At 49.2% G+C, this 20,771-nt stretch overlaps 1 protein-coding gene across 4 annotated transcripts in view; it reads right to left on the reverse strand.

Annotated features, from left to right (window-relative positions):
* Positions 1–2,286: 2,286 nt before the first annotated feature.
* The window catches only part of LIN28A (lin-28 homolog A), a 42,247-nt gene continuing 23,762 nt past the window's right edge, over positions 2,287–20,771 (reverse strand). For all 4 annotated transcript variants that reach the window (XM_065576861.1, XM_042844679.2, XM_024107621.3 and 1 more), the window contains exons 3-4: positions 10,685–10,869; positions 2,287–8,060 (exon numbers count right to left, since the gene is read on the reverse strand). In XM_065576861.1, coding sequence (XP_065432933.1) covers positions 7,847–8,060; positions 10,685–10,869 — 399 coding nt within the window. In that variant the 3' untranslated portion in view covers positions 2,287–7,846. The remainder of the gene's footprint in view (positions 8,061–10,684; positions 10,870–20,771) is intronic.

The raw sequence follows: 20,771 nt of genomic DNA on the forward strand, positions 1-20,771 counted from the left end.
GGCCAGGAAGATAGGGCTTAAAAGCTTAAATCTGATAATAGTGAGAGGAAGCTTACAAAGGGGTGGGGGTTAGCAACAAGAGAAGGCCTTAGTAGCAATATTTTGGACAGGCTGGAATGGGAGAGGGTAACACAGAAAGGGTACAACCCATTGGGGCTTTATGAGACGGTTTTGAGTCGGGGGAGTAAGCAATGGTGGGTACAAGCCTAAGATGTTTGCTGCTAGAAGGTACGGACTGGGAAGCGAGGTGTTGTGTGTGGGAGACTGCTGCTTCCAGTGGAACAGGAAAGAGCACCTCCTCTGCACAGCAGGTCCTGACAGATGAGCTTTCCTTACACAGAAGGGCTCAAAAGGAGCGCTGTTTGGCTCACCAGAGGAACTCCCTGCTGTGCTCCATGGGGCAACAAACTGAAGTCCTCTACCTATGCATGCTACTGGTTGACATGCTTCTATGTGGAGTTTGATGGAGTTGGACCTGAGTTTCCCTTCGTACACAGGGGTATCCTCCTCCGGTTTGCAAGTAGCATGACTCATAAAAAGGTTACTAGCTTCTGATTGCTCTTGCCTGGCAGGTTTATATTTGCAGGCACACTTGCTCACCTTACTTCTGAAAACAGTATGAGACTTTGGTTTTTAATAGCTGCTGCCACTAAGCCCTCTTAATCTTTTTGCACAGTACAGAACCTTGGGATGTTTAGAGTGGAAGATGACCTCTACGTGATTAGACTGTATACCATTAACGCTGAGTGTCAGAGCAAAAAATATGTATTTAAAAAAGGAGGAAAACTGCAAACAGATTAGATTCCCCACATTAAATAGCAATTGAGAATAGTCTAAGATAGCAAACAGTTAAAAAGGGCCCTGTGTATCAAAATTAAGAGTCTTGCTTAGTTTGCAGCAGACCAGGTTGAAAACGGTCCCTACCCAAATAAGTCACCAATTGTGCAATCAAAATTATGGCTACCAATAGTCAAATTCTGATGGAATCTGTGGACAGATTGCTGCACCCACATGCAGCCCCATTGACTTCTGGATTGGGTCCTTATCAACTATAAGAAGAGGGGTAGTGTTCTGAGAACATTATAAAGATAAATATATTTTCATGGACTATTTCCCTCCTAGCTGCTCCAAGCATTTAATCTACAAACCACTGGAGGGGGCGGGGGCGGGAGGGTGTCTATGGATGGTAATGAGACCACTGTTATAGTACCTTTCATCCAAAAACACTTCACACAGCCTCCAATTGGGGCACTAAAATGCAGCCACCTCTGGGGTGGAGGGCAGCAGACAGCATTGAGCCCCCCCCCGGAACTTTTATTCTTACTAAACCTACCAGGCAGGGCAGATAGGCCCTTGAACATTTTTTAAAACTCTGATAGGAAAGAGACATAATTTAAAGTTCTGTGCTGCATAATGGAAAGAGAAAAGCTGAGCTGATGCTGTTAGGACTCAAACCTGTGGGTAAAACAGTCTACTTTGTGCCTGATGGCTGTCTACATTACATGCAACCGGCAAAGGAGGATCACATCCTGATGCAAGTGGGTGATTAGTACATAAGAATTAAAAGCCCTTGTACTTTCTCAATGTAACTGCATATCATACTCTTATTTAAAAAGTTTAGATACAAAGTTTAGTAGATGGTAAAGTTAATTGGAAAATAATTAAAATGATTAAGAGGGGACCAAACCAAAATCTCTCAATGCTGGGAAGTATTCAGATTTGGAGTCAGTCAATTTGTGGATGGGAGTGTTAGAGCTTGCGCAAGAAGGATGATTAGTGGACAGGACAGACCTGTTCAGTTCCTGGCTCACATTTTCTGAGCTGCTTTGGGAAAGTCACTTAATCTACTGTGCCCTTCTGTTTCTTATCTGTAAAATAGGTTAACGTTTCCTTCCTTCAGAGGGCATTGGGAGGATAAGAGCAATTCTAGGACTTTTGTCGGTAAAACTTTTGTTGGTCAGGGGCGTGGGGAAAAAACAACACACCCCTGACCAACAAAAGTGCCGGTGTGGGCAGCGCTATGTTGGTGGGAGATGCTCTCCTGCTGGCATGGAGTGGTTTCATGGGAGACGCAGCTCCTGTAAACATAGCCTCAGTGCTCAAATATCACAGTGATGAGGGCCATCTAAGTGACTAAGTCACTGTGGAACAGAACCAAGAATTCCTGAGTCCCAGGCCTCCGCTTCTGGACTCTTGGAACCAGTTATCATTCAGGTAGTGTCTGTAGCTTTGGGAACATGCTGCTCAACATGACAGATCTCTGGTAATGAAAGGAAAAGCACCAGCCGCCATTACCCATATTCTTTATTTTGCAGAAAAGAATCAAACATTTTGCGTGATTGGTACAAAAATGAAAAGGAGAAAAAAATGCAGTGAGAATTTTTGATCTCACTGCAGACATTTCAGCAGGAAATCTGCTCTCCAGAAAGCACAGTCCTGCAGTTCAGACAACCCCCAAAATCGTACACATTCACCCTCTTACTCCCTCCCTCCCACCCCTTCCCGCTTCATAAAAATTCAAGAGTTTGACACAAACAAGCTTTGGTTGCTAGCAGTAAACATGGAGTTACATTCTTCCGTCTGACAGTAGACAATTTGTAGCCACTTTACTCCCAAGTTTTTGCACCAGGGGAGAATCATTCCTCCAGGGGTATTTTATCCCCCTAACATTCAAATGCTCCTATATTTTTGGTTAGGACTAATACTTAGAGCTTCTGTAAGAAGGATGATTAGTGAACAGGGCAGACCTGGGTTAAGTTCCTAGCTCAAAGATACCTTGGCATAGTCTACCTGCTGTCCCATAATGCATAGCGTCCATTGCCTGCAAACCGTGCACAAGCAGAGGAGGTGATGACAGTAAGTCTCTTGCAGCAATTTATCTACAAGATCATCAAGGAATGGAAAAAGCCACAACAAAGATCTTCAGTCTGCAGATGGAGGTACATAGAGTATTGTAGTGTACGTGGCAAAGGATACTGCAAACCACAGAAAAAAGAAGATGCAATTGAATACTGAAAAATTTCATCTTCTCTAGCGTGGCTTCCCCTTACAAATCAATCACTGTTTTCTTGGGAGGCAATTTGCTCTATTGACAGCAGAAAACCTGAGGGCTTTATGATTCATTTTCTCACCAGAGCCCAGGATGGGGCTGGTTACCTAAGTCACCTCCCTGCACGGGCAGAGCATACAGAGAGGATCCCATCTCCCTGGTCCAAAAACCCATCAGATGCTTTGGCTATTTTTTTTTTAAGTTTGTAAACAATAATCAAGGAGAATATTGAAAGAAAGTGGAGAGATTTACATAGATATTTACACATACTAGACACCTAGCAAATCACCAGACTGATTACTTGGAAAAGTTCTACACAATTCTTCAAGACAGATACAAAACTAGAAGGGGCAGCATTTACCCATTGGCACACCTAAGGTGCCAAAGGATGGTCAACAGTTCCCTGTGTGTGTGGCACAGGGGTACTGGAACCCAGGGTTAGAGGCACACAACCCAATGCATTCTATTGCATTTACCCCGTTCAGACAGAGAAGTTATCCTGAGGTAGATTTGTATAGATCCCATAGCTATTTAAAAAACAAACTTCCTTTTTTTTCCCCTCAAAAGGGCCATCACCACTTCACCACACTCACTACTGCAGCAGGGCAGAAAGCCAGCATGAGAGCTTCCCTCCATCCACCAAGCCTAGATACAGGCAACATCTGAGACTGGCATCTCACCTAGGTGGCTCTCGTGCATACCAGGGTTATAACAGTGTGTGTTAAGGAGCCTTGCGAGGCTAACTGTTCATTATCACAATAAATATCTGACTTGCTAAAGGCAGGCAAGTATATTTTCTGACCAGGCTAGTCACTTTTCACAATGATTTAGCAGGGCAGTGTGTTACAAACACAATGCTTCCTAGCCCCTCTTTTTCATTTGGGCCCTGATTCCAGGGCCGGCTCCAGGCATCAGCTTGTCAAGCAGGTGCTTGGGGCGGCCGCTTCGGAGAGGGGTGGTACGTCCAGGTATTCGGCGGCAATTCGGCGGACGGTCCCTCACTCCGCCTGGGAGCGAAGGACCTCCCGCCGAATTGCCACCGCAGATCGCGATCGCGTTTTTTTTTTTTTTTTTGGCTGCTTGGGGCGGCCAAAACCCTGGAGCCGGCCCTGCCTGATTCATCTCCCTTAGAAGGGAAGTTTTGCCATCAACTTAAATGGGAGCTGGATCAGCCCCTTGGATAGCAGCTCCCAGAGTTCTGAGAGGTGAGCATTTCACTCCAACTGTTTTAAGCACTCCTGCTCTCCAAATTCATATCCCTGCGGCAGAGGGAAGCCTCGGAGGGGGAAACTCTTAAGCAGTGCCTCAGATTCCCCCTAATTTCCGCCTGGTACCTGTTTGGAAGATTAGAGATCTCTCTTGCTTGACATTTCCTGCCCTGATCTAAATCTATTCTATTACTACCTAAAACTTATAGTGGAAACTGCACACACATTCTGAAACATACCACCATGTCAGCATTATCCCGTACCGGGGAGGGGCGGTACGGCCAGGCCCTCTGGCTGCAGAGCGCACAGGAATGTAACAGTTCCTGGCTCGAGGACAGGACTCCATAGTCCCACCCAGCAATTGCTGGCTAGCATTTGAGGAAAGTGGAGAGGGGAGAAGCAGGGGGCAGGGAAGAGAAGAGGGGAGCAATTGTATCTGCATCTGCTACAAATTTGGATGATAGGGCTGGCTTTGGGAACTCTTGCAGCATACATTACGTGCCCAGCTCCATTCACATCCCCCAAGGAGGTGCTGGAGTCAAAGCACATTAGCACTAGGTAGAGATGGTTGGACCAGAAGGGCCTCCTCTTGTGGAGAGTTAGCATTGTAACATTTATTCTGGTTATACTGCAGGTTTCCTAGAAATGCAAACAGTCCAGGTGGGGGTAAGGAGGCGAGAACCTCACAGCCAACATTTCACAGCCGTGCAGAGAAAAAGGAGTTTTTAAAGAAGGTATTTATGTTATAGCCCGTTTAGGACCTTAATATATGCACTGAAAGGCTCTTGCTCTCTCAGAGAGAGGAATAACCAGGTGCAAGAGCAGCAGGCTTCCTTCTGCCTCCAATCCAGATTAACCCCCCACTTCCAGGGCTGGAGTGACATCCAATCAGTCATTGTCCCCCATTTCTGATGTGAAGTCGGGCACTGAGCTAGGTCACTGGGGATCTATACAGAAGGAAGTCACCAGCAGAACAATGCGTGATGATAGTCAGCAAAAATTGGATTGGGGCAAAAACTAGGGAGACAGGAATGTTTCCAGCCAGTGAGCGGAATTGAGAATGGACAGGAATGAGGAGGGGAGATGGAAACATGGCCAGGCTGGGAGGGAATTTGGAGTTCGGTACCAAAATACAGATACAGGCGGCTGTACCCTCCTCTGCAACATTGACTGACTTCTCTTTAACCACCCGTGGACACAAAGTCCCAAATTTCATGTAAATACAGTGAGAGGGAGAAGAGAATCTATTAAAAAATACAGTTTTAAAAATAATCAGTCCACCTGACGAACATCCAGCGAGGTAGACCTACAGTTTAAAATACAAACTTTGTTCTATCTTTGTGCTGTTAAAAAACAAAAAACAAAATTCCACTCCATCCAGCACTGGAGCTGCAGAGGTTGTTCATCCCTGAGATTGCTCAAATACCTGAGAATAAGTTGCAGTAGTTATGTCCTCTCTCTTTAAGATTAAAATATACAAAAATACAAAAAAACAGAATATTTATATTAAAAAAAAAAAACAAAGACGACAAACAAACCCAAAGATACGTCATACGCGCACGTCCTAGTGCAGGTTTCACATCACGTCGGCTTCAGCATGGATGGGGTGGGGGGGCCTTGCATTGCAAGGGCAGCTGTCCATGGGAACAAATAAATAAAAGGCAGAATAGAGGGGGTGGGGGAAGGCAAAGTGGGGAGAGAAGGCAGCAGCTTTTAACTGACAGAAGGTCACCCTGTTCCTACAGGAAAGGAAAGGACCGAGCCTGCAGCCCTTATGCTCTAAAAAGGGCATTACGGATGTATATGGACTGGAGGATTGGGCCCTAATAAAGGGAGGAACAGAAGCAAATTGTATACAATATAGGTCTGATTCAAAGTCTATTGAAGTCAATGGGAAGACTCCCACTGATTCGGCCCCTATAGGCACAGGGCGACATTAAATATATTCCACTGTAGGTGCTCTCACCTGTCACAACTTTAAAAACAGTCTGTGTGTGGGAATATGGCTTCTTCCTCTGTCGGACCCTGCATTGCAGGCCCTGGGCAATGAGGACCCACCATGATCGATTCCAAGACACGTGTTTCCATGCCTCCTGCCACTGAGGCAATGCTGCCGCTCATGTGCCGCATGCACGCTGACAGGCAGCGAGCGGCAGACCAGGACAGCAGATGCTGGCAAGGCTGGAAGAACTCCTCCCCAAAATTTTACAAATGTCCCATTTGTTACAGTTTTAATTTCGCCATGGTTTCCTTCCAACTAGGCCATGTGTTGCTTTGATCTATCTCTTGCTAATATAGCTAGAGATTTTAAAAAGTCAGCATTACATTACAATGGCCTTCAGTTAAAGAAACCCCGAGCCTAGTTAAATGCTAGGAGCCAAGGTCCGAGCTCACTGAAATCATTTTAGAGGGCCCAGGATTGGCCCCTAGAAAAAGGCCTTTTCATGCTAATTTGGGGGCATAAAAAGCCCAACTTCTACCATCAACTCCTTCCCCTCCCCCACAAACTGGGAGAGGTGAGGGATATGAAGTCTGGGTGGCTCTGAAACGAAGGGCCTTCAGAGAGGAGCAGGTCCCAGCAAGGCTACAAAACCCTCAGTCCAGCATGGAAAGCCTTAAATAAATAAAGAGGCTCTTCCCAATTATTTCAGGGCCAGCTAACACTTAATTCAAGAGAGGTATGCTGTTCCACCATTCCCCTGCAGGTGGACAGTGGATATTCCTGGGCAAGCAGCAATCCTGGGCGAGATCCATTTGGCTCGCCCGTGTCTAGCAAGAACAGATTGCTCACTAGTTTCTAGCTTGCCATTGAGAACCGGTCTCTGTTCTCCTGCTAGAATGGAGGCACCGGTCCTGCTCCACCTAAAGTGACCCCAGGGGTTCACAAACACTACTGGGAAGGTTTGTTTAAAAAAGTAAAAATCACCAAACACGGGGAAAGAAACTAGAGCGGCACGTGGCTTTCGGTTGGAGGAAGTGGTTAGGTACAGGGTTACAAGGCTGCTCCCTCTCCCACTTTTGGAGCCGGGCATCTGGACAGAGGGGTAACCGGGTTCTTCCCACTCAAAGGGCTGGTCTACACTGGGGCGGGGGAGATCGATCTAAGATACGCAACTTCAGCTACGAGAATAGCATAGCTGAAGTCGACGTAGCTTAGATCGACTTACCTCCCGTCCTCACGGCGTGGGATCGATGGCCGCGACTCCGCCGTCGACTCCGCTTCCGCCTCTCGCGTTGGTGGAGTTCCGGAGTTGACGGGGAGCATGTTCGGGGATCGATTGCTACCCGCCAATCCGGTGGGCAGTGAAGACGTACCCAAAGTGTGTGTGTGGGGGATGAGATCTGTGCTGGGATTTTGTAACCAACATACAACCATCCCAGTCCTTCTGTCCAGATACCAGCGCCGTAGCCTGGCAGGTTGCATCCTACAGTTTGAGCTGCCACCCTCCCTCCCATCCCTTCTTTACACCAACCCCCCTACATCATGACGGCAGAGACTGCTCGCTGCTCCCCCTTTGCTGACCGATCCCTTGCTGAAGCCTTTTGATCCTGATGGAAATCTCCTCCCCCACCCCCCAAACCCCCACCATCATTCTCTGGTTTCAGGAAGAAGGGACGAGCTGTGCATTTCTTCTTCCTCCCGGAAGTAGGCGGGCTTTCCCTGAGAGCTGGGCGATTGCTGTGCTTTGATGGGGCAGTTGGCAACCATGTGGGTGATGCTCTGGCAGAAGTGGCATTTCTTTGGCTGCGGCGGCAGCTTGCATTCTTTGGCATGATGGTCCAGCCCACCACAGTTGTAGCATCTAGGAAGAGGAAGGGGAGAGACGGAGATCCGGGGAGAGAAATCAGTGGGTCAGGGTATGGTCATTCCAACTGCCGGTGCTGCTTAAAGCTTTCCCAGTTGCCTCACCTTGTTACGCCCTGAGCAGGAGCACATGGGACCCGCAGGTGGGGAGAACCAGCTGGTTTCCCAGCCCTGACTGGTGTCCCCATGACTGCGGTAACGAATCTATGGAAACGTTGTGGTCATCAGACTGGGACAGAACTCACATCCTCCTGCTCCAAAAGTGGAGGAAAATCTCTATAGAGCCTGTGAGAGACAGCTGACTAGTTCTGATTCCATCCAGGAGAGTTACTGGAGGGGGGGGGGGGGGGGAGAGAGAGAGGCGTGTCCAAGTGATTGCCCACCCACAGAAAATGGCTAAGTCACCAGGGGTGGGGGAGGAACCAGGGGTGCAGTTTGGGGGGGATTGCCCCACCAAGCAGAGGTGGGGCATGGGGACACACAGGGTTACGTGCCGCTGCCCTCCCCCCCCCCATTTCTACAAGTGCTCACTGAAGCCGAACACTGCCTCCTGGGTTCTAGTGCCAGTCGTTCTCCCCTTCTGTGTGCTGGGAGCCTTCCTGTTTTCTGTGAAAGAGGGGGGTGGGGGCAATGAGGGAAGGGGAGGTGAGGGAGTGGGGGGGGGGGAGAAGAGGCAGTGCAGAAGGAAGGAGGTGTATAGGAGTGAGGGGACAGGGATGGAGAAGAAAAGAGGATGGGGAATTGTGGGGGGAAGGGGGAGCCTGGCATGCGGCATCCCCTTGGCAGCAGCTGGGGCTCCCCCGTTAAGCAGGCCCATCAAACCCTCACCCTGACAAGCCCTACCCTCCTACACCTGGACCCCTCCGATGAGCCCCCCTCACCCAGACCCAGGGCTGCTGAGAGCGGGTTCGGGCCCCGGTGAAAAAAATTTTTCGGGCCCCCCAGCAAGGGCAAACCGGCTAAACAGGGCCAACAGGGGAGGGGTGGAAAAGCCGGGCCCCGGGCCCCCTTCTGGACTGCCGGGCCCTGGTGATTTGTACCAGCTTCCCCCCCTCTTGTCGGCCCTGCCCAGACCCCCATCCCACTGATCCCCAAGCAGCTGCACCTAGACCCCCACCCTATCAACCCCACTCCCCCAGAACCCGGAGCCCCGGCACCCAGACCCCTCCTGCCGATATTGTCCACTGAAATTATAAAAAGATACTAATCAAATTCTGCCAAGCCTACGTCAGTGTATTTTTCTGGCTTTTGTCCACATTTTCATGTTAAGTCCTGCATTTCTATGATCAAATTACCAAAGCCAAGAAAAAAAATCAAAACAAAACAAAAACAAAAAAGGCCCCAAATGGATTTAAATCCCCTTGCAGAAGCCACTCATCAGAAATGGATGGCTGCAAACAGGCCGTTCTTTTCACAGCCCGTGAAATATTCTTCAAAATACCACCAGGGGGCAGCACTTTCATGCAGCCGTGCTGATGCCTGCCTAGGATGTAAGGGAAGACCCTGAGGAACCCCCTTGCAAACTCGGGGTGGGAGGGGAAGGCTACACGGGGCTAACAAGAGCCTCGCCTCTGGGCTGCAAAGCTGCCGTGGGAGACTCTGCTCGGCTGTCTGGCCATTTCCTGAGCAGTCACCGATCTCACAACGCTGGGCTTTTACGAGAGAAAATTACCCCTTCCCTCCCCCAATTTGCTGTGTGGCTACAGCGCCATCCTGAACACACGCAAACAGAAAGGGAGCATTGGTCCATGCCATTCAGCCCTGGGTGTTTTTGACCTCTGGCCTTTCACTTCTGGTTTTCTGCCCTTTCCCCAGAAATCTGCATCTGACACTCATTAAAAGCTGAAGGAAGCATCTTTCAGGGGAAGGGCCACTGCCTCTCCTACCCCCAGGAGCCCTGTGGCAAGAACCCTCCTGTTCCCAGTGGCGCTGTGATATTCAGCCTCATGCCTTCCCAGCTGTGTCCCAAAGGCCCAGCAGCCAGATGGGGTCTCCCCAGCCCAGCGCCTTTTTATCAGCCCCTTTAATATCAGTAACGTCCAGCCCCACTAACAGTTGGGTGTCTGTCCTGCAGAGCTCCCTCGCAGGGTCACAGCAGACACACGCATGAGGTGTCTGTCCATTGGGGCCTTGTGTAGAAGCTACACTGGTGGTCTCCACTGGTTGCCACCGGTATAGAACCGGGGTTACCTTGGTGACCTCCTCCGAAGCAGAGTGACAACGACCTGCCCTTCTCCGACAGGGAAATTTCCTTGCAGAAGTGGATGCCTTTGGATCTTGGATAAACTCCAGAATCTTAGCCCGGGCCCCAAAGGAGGCAGAAGATTCTGGGGCATGTTTGGAAATGAAGAGGTGCTAAGTGACCGGGCACAGAACAAGTGTTTCAAAGGAAGGAATGATACAAACAGAGGGGTGGGTGGATGGCAGATGGGTGGAGAGGGTGTTACCACATCAGAACATAGTCCACAAACCAGTCTTGACTATGTGTCTCCTCCCATCCTGGCCTCCCCCATGAAGCTCTCCCCAATATGGCTCAGGTCAGGTGCTAGGCTGATCACAAAGCCCTTGGAGATCAGGTGCCCCTGTCTGATCACCGTGCATCCCTTGCCCTGCTGCCCTTACCGGTCTCCTTTTGATCTGCGTTTCTGGAGGTTCTTTCCCTTTGGTCTCCTTTCGCTCCCAATGCAGAACACGCCCCCAGGGCCAGTCACTCGGATGGACTCCAAGCCTTTGGATGACTTCTTGAAGGTGAACTCGACTGCCTCGCCTTCTTTCAGGCTGCGGAATCCCTCCATGTGGAGCTTGCTCTAGGAGGCCAGAGAAGGGAACAAAGGTTAGACATTGCGAGAAGACCCAGTTTCCTGTGGCACGGCGAGAAAAGAACCACATTCCCCAGGTTGCAGTCTCACTGGAACAAGGGCGTTCTCTTTCCACCGTGGAGCTTGACAAAGGATGGACAGACAGACACAAGGAAGCCCGAGTGCTTACCTCCCCAGAGACACTTCTGGAAGATACGCTGACCTGAAAGGGTTGCTTCATAGACCAGTGGCTCTCAACCTTTCCAGACTACTGTACCCCTTTCAGAGTCTGATTTGTCTTGTGTACCTTCAAGTTTCATCTCAATTAAAAATTACTTGCTTTCAAAATCAGACCTAAAAATACAAATGTGTCACAGCACTTTACTGAAAAAAAAAATCACCGAATTTCTCATTTTTACCATATAATCATAAAATAAATTGATTAGAATATTAATATTGTACTTACATTTCAGTGTATAGTACATAGATCACTATAAAGAAGTCATTGTCTGTATGAAATTTTAGCTTGTACTGACTTTCCTAGTGCTTTTTATGTAGCCTGTTGTAAAACTAGGCAAATATCTAGATGAGTTGATGTACCCCCTGGTTAAGAACCAGGGCTGTCAAGCAATTAAAAAAATTAATAGCGATTAATTGCGCTGTTAAACAATAATAGATTACCATTTATTTAAATATTTTTGGATGTTTTCTACATTTTCAAATATATTCATTTCAATTACAACACAGAATGCAAAGTGTACAGTGCTGGTTTTATTTTTTATTACAAATATTTGCTCTGTAAAAAACAAAAGAAATAGTATTTTTCAATTCACCTCATACAAGTACTGTAGTGCAATCTCTTTATCGTGAAAGTTGACCCTACAAATGTAGAATTATATACAAAAAAAAAACCTGCATTCAAAAATAAAACAACGTAAAACTTTAGGGCCTACACGTCCAATTAGTCCTACTTCTTGTTTAGCTAATCGCGGAGACAAACAAGTTTGTTTACATTTGCAGGAAATAATGCTGCCTGCTTCTTGTTCACAATGTCACCCGAAAGTGAGAACAGGCGTTCGCATGGCACTGTTGTAGCTGGTCTTGCAAGATATTTACATGTCAGATGCGCTAAAGGTTCATATGTCCATGGACAGCGGGTATAATAGGCCAGGGGAGGCTCTGCTTTCCCCGCCATGGCCGCGGCTGCCGGACCTCTGGTTGCAGGGTTTGGCGGTGAAGTCTTTGCTTTATTATGCCCCATGCAGGTTCTGGGACGGTGGAGGAGGCATATCAAACCTGCCTGGGGCATATCAAAAAGTGTCTTCTACAGACGCTTTTCTCCTGGGCAGTGGCCTGGTTGGGTTTGGGGAGGGGAGGCGAGGCATGGCTGTGGCCAGCCTTGGGCTCCTCCAGGCGGAGGCAGGCTCAGCTCGGGACTTCGGCCGGGGCTTCACTGGGTGGGGCGGGAAGGCTCGGGGCTTTGGCCAGCCTGGTTTGGGCTCCTCCAGACGGGGGGGGGGGGGGGGGGGGGGGCAGAGGGGGCGCTCTGGGCTGTGGCTGGCCCAGGGCCCCTCCAGGCAGGTGGAGGGGGGTGCTCAGGGCAGGGGTGGGGGACTCATGGCTCTGGCTGCAGGGTGTGTGTGCAAGGGGTCTCGTGGCTCCGGCCATGGGGAGGGCATGGGCGGAAGGGGCAGAGCTGGGGACTAACTTCCCCAGAGTGGGGCTCCACCCGCCACCCATACATATGTCCCTTGATGCTTCAACCACCATCCCAGAGGACATGCGTCCATGCTGATGACTGGTTCTGCTCGATAATGATCCAAACCAGTGTGGACCGACGCATATTCATTTTCATCATCAGAGTCAGATGCCACCAGCAGAAGGATGATTTTATTTTTTGGTGGTTTGGGTTCTGTAGTTTCTGCATCAGAGTGTTGCTCTTTTAAAGACTTCTGAAAGCATGCTCCACACCTCATCCCTGTCAGATTTTGGAAGGCACTTTAGAGTCTTAAACCTTGGGTTGAGTGCTGTATCTTTAGAAATTTCACATGGGTATCTTCTTTGCGTTTTGTCAGATTTGCAGTGAAAGTGTTCTTAAAATGAACAACATGTGCTGGGTTCTCATCTGAGACTGCTATAACATGAAATATATGCAGAATGCGGGTAAAACAGAGCAGGAGACATACAATTCTCCCCCAAGGAGTTCAGTCACAAATTTAATTAACTAACGCATTATTTTTTTAACAAGTATTATCAGCATGTTCCTGGAAGCATGTCCTCAGGAACAATGGCCGAAGCATGAAGAGACATATGAATCTTTAGCGCATCTGGCATGTAAATATATTGCGATGCCAGCTACATCAGTGCCATGCGAACGCCTGTTCTCACTTTCAGGTGACATTGTAAATAAGAAGCAGGCAGCGGTATCTCCCGTAAATGTAAACAAACTTGTTTCTCTTAGCGATTGGCTGAACAAGAAGTAGGACTGAGTGGACTTGTAAGCTCTAAAGTTTTACATTATTTTGTTTTTGAATGCAGTTATGCAACAAAAAACATTTGTAAGTAGCACTTATGAAAGATTGCACTACAGTACTTGTATGAGGTGAATTGAAAAATATGCTTGCTTATCATTTTACAGTGCAAATATTTGTAATAAAAATATAAAGTGATCACTGTACACTTTGTATTCGGTGTTGCAATTGAAATGGATATATTTGAAAATGTAGAAAAACATCCAGAAACATTTAAGAAATTTCAATTGTCATTCTATTGTTTAACAGTGCGATTAATCACAATTAATTTTTTGAGATAATCGCCTGAGTTAACTGCGATTAATTGACAGCCCTATTAAGAACCACTGTCATAGACAACTAAGAACACACAGTTCATCAGGTGGTGAGTATTCATCCACGAAAGCTTATGCGCCGAAACGTCTGTAAGTCTATAAGGTGCCACAGGACTCTTGTTGCTTTTTACAGATCCAGACTAACGTGGCTACCCCTCTGATACTTAAGAACACAGTGTGTTGGATGGCTCCCCCTGCTGGCAGTCTCAACAGAGCACGGAGGAGTCAATAGGTCATGTAGATTGAACAGCTCTTTTTCCGCCCCCGGAGGAGGCGGTCCCTTTAGGATCAGAACTGAGACACAGACATCGTGAGGGGAGACCGGCACTGCCCAGACTATACCTGTTCTTGGGTTTTAGTTTCCACAGCTCTCTGTTTAATAACCTGGAGCCTTTGATGAATGCAGATACACACAGAGCCACGGAGGATTTATCGGTTTGGTAGATACATAGCCAACAAAGCCAAGACGAGAGCGGAATTCAGATAGATTTGTTGCCAACACTAGTCACTCATGCCATGAAAGTGATTATAGACCCCTTCCCCCAGACCCTTGCTTGATTTCACCTGCTACTCTCCATATGGGGAATTAAGGTGGCAATTCTGCAAGGTTTCCAGGGCCCCAGATGTCAGCTAGAATCATGAGTTTCCAGCAGCTTGCAGGATCAGACCCTCCATTGCAAAACAGAGTCCTGCACTGAACTGCCCGGTTGCAGGTTTCGAAGGGGCGTACTTGCTAATGTTTCCACGAGCAGTTTCTCAGTGGAACAGAGCAATAAAAGAAAACTTTCCCTGGGGCTGTGTGTGGCCGCACGCAGCCACAGTTTTCCAATATGACATGACAGGGATGATGCAAAAGGAATTTTATTTATGAATTCAGCTTGTCCCAGTTCTGCGATCCTTTTCATCCAAGGGTTTTACAGAAAGATGCTCCACTGGAATGAGATTGCTGGCCAGGAGCACAGCTGAACCCAAATTATACATGTCATTTTCACCACAGTTCTGTAGTCAGTTTAACAAGTAGCCCACAATAAATATACAACTGTTAGGGTGAGGATGGTCTATGCTAGTTGATAATCTCTGCTGATTCAGTAGGAAGAAGGCAAGCTATCAGTCGGACAAGACTGGTTTCATTGTCAGCTCAGTGAAACCAAATTCAAGAATCTGATAAGAGACTTAATTTCAGCTGTTTGCATAATGGTGAAGAAAACCATGAATGGTATGAAAATAATTCATCCTTCTAAGTTTCATCCATTCTAGGAAAGCAAGATCATGAGGAGTTCTAGTGGTAGGAATTTAGGCATTTGTACTGCTTTCACTACTAATAATATCTGAGCCCCTTGGACAAGACTGATACCCTCAGCCATACACCACCACCCCCAGCTGGTCCATGCCAGAAGGGCCACCAGCTGACGCAAGACTATTGATACCTGTCTGTATGGGCCAAGGAGATATTTACCGGCTCAGATGGAAATGTCTGCTTTTGGGGAGGTGGAGGGGTGAGTGAAGAGTTAATTTGCAATTTGTTTGGGGGATGAGGGGGGGTTAAAAGAACGTTCCCAGCATTTTAGCAACTCCACCTATCCTGCAACAGCCCTGTGGCTAGCAATCCCCAGGTCCTGTTCAGGCAGTTCCCCTTTCCCTCCAGCAGCCTTGCTCTCAGCTCCCTGCCCATCTGGTCCTCACGCTGCTCTTTGGAATCAGGATTTTTTTTTTTTTTTTTTATGAATGGAGCATTCCCACCATTCATGTGTTACTCAGTAACCCAGGTCATGTGATCTCCCACAGCCCATTCTTTGCAGATTGTAGGAAAATGCCCCACATTTAGACTTAAACACACCCTAAGGGGAGAGAATTCACATCTTGCCCTCTCCCTATCCTCACAGGAAAACACCTCGCTCTCACAGCCATTGCCCCACTCTCTCGGCACATGATGGCAAGGACCTGAATATGGAAAAAATACTAAAATCAGGAAGAAGAGAGGTTTTTTTAGATAGATCTTTACTGCTATTCAGGCCAGGACGAGGGTGTTTGTGGGGGGCAATGGGAAAGGGAAAGTTTATGTTGGGGTGGGGTTTGGACAAAGCTGGAGGAAGGACCCTCCGAGTTCAAAGGAAAATTTACTCTTTTCCTCTGGGCTTTTTATCTCCCCCAACCCCAACCCTGCCACTCCTTCCCCAAGGCTTTTTCCCATCTTGCCCGCTCTCCAGATCCCCCTGCCACTGCACCATTCCAGGGCTGATTCTGGGAAACCCTCATGGCAATAAACAAGGCTCTATACATGAACAGAGCCATCCTCAAGGCCACAGAAACAGGCTTTAGGAGGGGAAGAGAACCACTTGGGGCCTCAGGCTGGCTCACCAGGACAGGAATTCACAGCAGTCTGTGTGTTGGGGCGAGGGGTTTGACAAGTGGGCGAGGTCCCCTTTAAATGGAACAAAGGTTTCTCGCCAGATCCAATTCATGGCGTCACCATCTCAAAGGGGAGACCCAAGAAGCAGGGACCAGAGCTGCAAGCCACTCGGGTGACTGGTTACTTCAGGAAGGGGCGCACACCGTTTGCTGATCCTGGCCAGCATCTGTACACTTAATGCTTAGCTGGAAAAGGAAATTAACGTCCCTCCCTGGTGGCACCGAGCGAACCCCGAGTCAGCTTTCCCTGCAGCACAAAGAGGCTTCCAAGCTGCACTCGTACAGACCCAGAGTCCACAGTAAAGTAACAAATTCCCTCCCATGAACTTGGAATACTTTTTATATTGGGGAGCTGCGCCCCCCCTTATCCCTGCCCACACCCTCCGCTGTTCCCTAGAGCTGGGGCTGAAAGCAGGGCCATGGCTCGGGGGGAGGGAGAGGGAGAGGGGGAGGGAATGCAGCCAGGGGTAAGGGGGCTGAGGCTGGAGCCGGGCGCAGAGCCCAGGCGTGGGGCCGGTGGCTGGGAGCGGAGCCTGCAGCCGGGATCCCGCGTGCGGGGCTGGCAGCTGGAGCCCCGCGTAAAACCTGGGGGTGCTGCAGCACCCCCTGCAACCCTAGTTCCCACAGCTATGCGCCCAGCTCCTTCTGAGCATACTGCTCACTGAGCCTGGCTCGGAAGACGGGTGACCCTCGCCTCATGGTGTCAGGATCTGGAACGAGCGCCCGCTCTCACATTCCCTCCCTATGCTGCCCGCTCCAGGCTGCCAAGGAAGAGGAGTGCAGACTGCCATGGGCAGATTGTGCCTTGCCTTCATGGCAGGGCTCAAAGCAGCTCATTTAAGCCTGACAGGGCTTCATTTTTCCCCTACCAGGCCACCCCACTCCCCTTTCTTAAAATGCCTCCTCTCAAGGCACTGCCTTTCCCTTTGGATGAATAGGGAGCAGCTCCTCAGAGCAGAGACCCAAACAAGATGATGAATCAGCAAGACTTCCCTTCAGGGCATTCTTAGGGCCAAGAAGGTGCCCAGCGGGTAACCCGCCAGTCCCAGCAATCATTCACGTCCTCTGCCTGCGCAGTGGGCATCTCACAGAGAATTACCTCCACAAGGTTAAAGATCATTCTCAATTCCACCTCCTTCTTTGTAAGAGTTGGGATGTTCCCCCCAGACTCTAATTAGGGCAATTGCATCCTGCCTCCCTAAATTCCCCTTGAAGCATCATTGAGGAAATGATGCCCTTTACTTCCTGCCCCAAAATGCGTGGTGCCGCTGTTGAACAGATGCTGGGTTTCACTCGAGAAGTGGATGCGTTTCAGTAATAGGTGAAGGGAACCTTTGCCTATCAGGACCCTTTGAGATGAAAGCTGATGCAAATACAAGATCTTTATCATTAAATGTTTATATGAACAGGAGCAGCAGCTGTGTTTACACTGGCAAAGAGGAAAATCCTCAGGACTCTGAATCTTCATGCTTCTGGGCAGAAACTGATCGACAGTTGGGTCAGGAAGGAACTTCACTACACAGCATGTTGCATTGTTTATTTGTGTGAGTTTCCCTGTTCTTTGGATCCCTTCCACCCAAAGGCATCAAAGTCGATCATAATTATCAATTTTGGCCTCATAGCACCCTTTGGAGCTGGGTTTTATCCCCTTTTTACAGGTGGGGAAACCGAGGCAGAGAGGCAAAGTAACTCACACAAGGCTACACAGCAAGGACTGGCAGAGCTGGGAACCCAGGTTTCCCCACAACTTGCTGATCCTTCAGCTAGACCTTTAGAAAACCAGCGGCTCTAGCTCCATTGCTCTTCTTATAATGAGGGCTTGTCTCTGTGCCCTTGGGCACAATGTCTTTCCTCTGCCATGTTGCGCTGGGCACTGCCCTCCATGTCCCAGAGATGGCTGCATTTCACCAGCCCCGCATAGGCACAGAACAAGGAAGAAGAACCACCCAAAACATGACATAGCCCTATTTATTTTCCAGGAGAGCTACAGATAAACCACAAACCCCCAACAAAAGGCGAAGGAAACCCCCTCTCCCTGGGGAGGGGAAAGAAACAACAGGGCAGGCGGGCACGGACTCACCCCCTCCACCTCCTCCCCTCTTGGGCCTTTTGAAGTGAGCTGCTGAGAGGCTGGTGGTCCTCAGAGCATCCTCCCCTCCCCCCTTCCCAAAACACACACATTGTTCAAATTCCTCTGTTATCAGATAGGTAATCAAAGTGAAGCCCATTGAATTAGCTGCATACCTCCTGCATCTGAAAGGAAGGGGCCCAAAGCCCCCTCCTCCTCCTCTCAGCCTGCCCCACACCACACACAAAGCAGGAACATTCCCAGGCCTCGTCCACTCCCCCCCAACCCAAAAAAAAAGGGGTGGGGGGGGAGGAGTAGGAGCCTAGAGAGATACTGGAAGGGGGGAGGGGACGGGCTCTGCTTTTAGTCACCAAGGCTGGACCCAGAGAACAAAGAGCTGTCCCTGTCCACTGCTCCCGCTGGTCAAATTCCAGGAGTTCCAGGGTCTCCATGGGGGGAGGGAAGCTGAAGTGGACACTGAGAATCCGCAGGCTAAAGGCAGAGCTCTGTGTGTGTGCGAGCGTGAGCGTGTGTGCGAGCATGTGCGAACGTCAGCTTGAGATCATGATCCCTTCCACTTCCTCTCAAATAGCCCCATATTCACTGCTCTCTCCTCCCCGCCAGCCCCCTACCTCTGTCTGCCCCCCCTCGCCCCACCACATACACAGCCCAGCGCAGCCAGGAACGGTTTCACGTTCATAGATGATGCACTCGCTGGAACACTGGGCCTATGCTATGAACCAGGATTGTTCAGACAACTCTCTGCTCTCCCGGGTTTCCCCAGCAGAGCCCCAGAGCCACTGCTGACAGACCCTACCCTTCCTCCTCATACCCCACAGCAGCCTCCTTTCCTGGGTCCTTTGGCAAACGGGTCACTAGGCAAATAAGGAACCCAAACAACACTGCTGCAGTACATCTTGCCAACAGTTTCTCACCATGATGCCTGGGCTAAGATTTCCTCTCCTACCCGTGATGTGCTCTGTTCTTTTTATTGGCCTGGTGTCTTCAGAAGGTCATATTGGAAAAAAAGAAGTAATGGGGCTCTCCCAAACTCCGCCCACTCATGAGGTCAAAATGAGAGGTCATGCTCAGATTGTGCGGTCTCCCTGCAGGCAATAGGGGAATATCCCAATTTCACAGTACGCCTCACTCCGGAGTCAAATAAGGAAGGTTGACATTTAAAGAATCATTGTTACACTTCAGAGTCAACGTGCAATGCAGTTAACAGGGGCAGCGGCTAACGCGGCTCAGAGCTGTTCTTACAGGTTCTCTGAAGACTCAGGTAGAAGTCACTGCATCACTTTCCCAAACCCCCATAAAGGTTAGAAAATTGGGGGTGGGGTGCTGTTTGTAATGACCACCAGGATTCAAGGGTTCAAGACACAGCTACCGGGACAGGGTATCAGCACACTGACCTGGTGCAACTGGCCCAATCCAAGTCCTTGGTGCCTTCAGCAATATTGACTACTCTCCTCCTGGCTCTCCCTTCCTGGCTGACAGCATTCTCAGAGCGGCCTTTGCCCCCCTCCTCCCTTATCTGTTGGGGTCCTTTAAGTTTCTCTCCTCAGACTCCCCCCTCATCTGCTCCCACAATTTCAGCCACCACCTCAGTGCAGATAATTCCCAAATCTACCTGACCTCCTCCCCCATCCAACTCCTTGCTAAGACATAGCTCTACCAAGGCATCTGCTGCACTCACTCCCCATGGGATCGGAGAACCTTCCTGGGCAAGGTCACCGACATTTGGCCTTTCCTCACTATCCCACCCATCACGTAGCCAATAACCACCTTCTCCCTCCCCGCCCACTTTCCTCTTAGCATCAAGTTCAAGCACTTTATCCTTATCTCTATATTTCACCCCTCCCCTTACATCTGTCCTCATCCTCCCTCCTCTTGCTCCTCAAACACCTCCCAATCCCCTCCCTGTGCCTCCAGTTCTTGTCCACCCAGGACCTGCCCTCTCCCCCTTAAAATGCCAGGAAATGGATTCTCCTTGTAATCACGGCACACGCTCCCTTTCCTGAGCGACACGAGAGGCCAGGCCAAGAGGACCTCGTGCTCTGCAGGAGAGAGGACGTGTCGTACTCATGTTTTGTAGAGTGCTGAAGACCGTTTCAGCGTTATACAAGTTAATAATTTCAACAGCTGACACTAAGTCATTTTAAAGTCCTTCTCTTTTGGGAAGGAATTTCTACAGGTCCTGCTCACGTTGACATGCTAAGACGTTCTGGTTGGCTCAACACCCATCCCTGCTTTTCCTCCCCAACACCCTGTCCCTGAAGTTTCCTCACCTCCAAATGCCACCACCACCATTCTTCCAAGGAGAGATGAACTCTACTGGGAGGGAGGCCCTGCTACATGTTGACAGTCACTCCACTCTGTGTAACTTCCAGTGTAGGAAGAAGATCACACCCAGGTTTCCCACCATGGCAGAGCGAGAAACAGAATTACCCAACAACTGCTTTAAAATAACAGTTCAGAGTCATGGTAGAATCACTCTTAAGGATGAGAAGAGGGAGTGTCAGTGGAAGAGAACATTGTCCTGCTGCTCCACAAAGCATTGAGGTTCTCATCCAAGGAGGAGACAGC

This window comes from Chrysemys picta, chromosome 23, assembly GCF_011386835.1.
Source record: "Chrysemys picta bellii isolate R12L10 chromosome 23, ASM1138683v2, whole genome shotgun sequence".
Classification (NCBI taxonomy): Eukaryota; Metazoa; Chordata; order Testudines; family Emydidae; genus Chrysemys; species Chrysemys picta.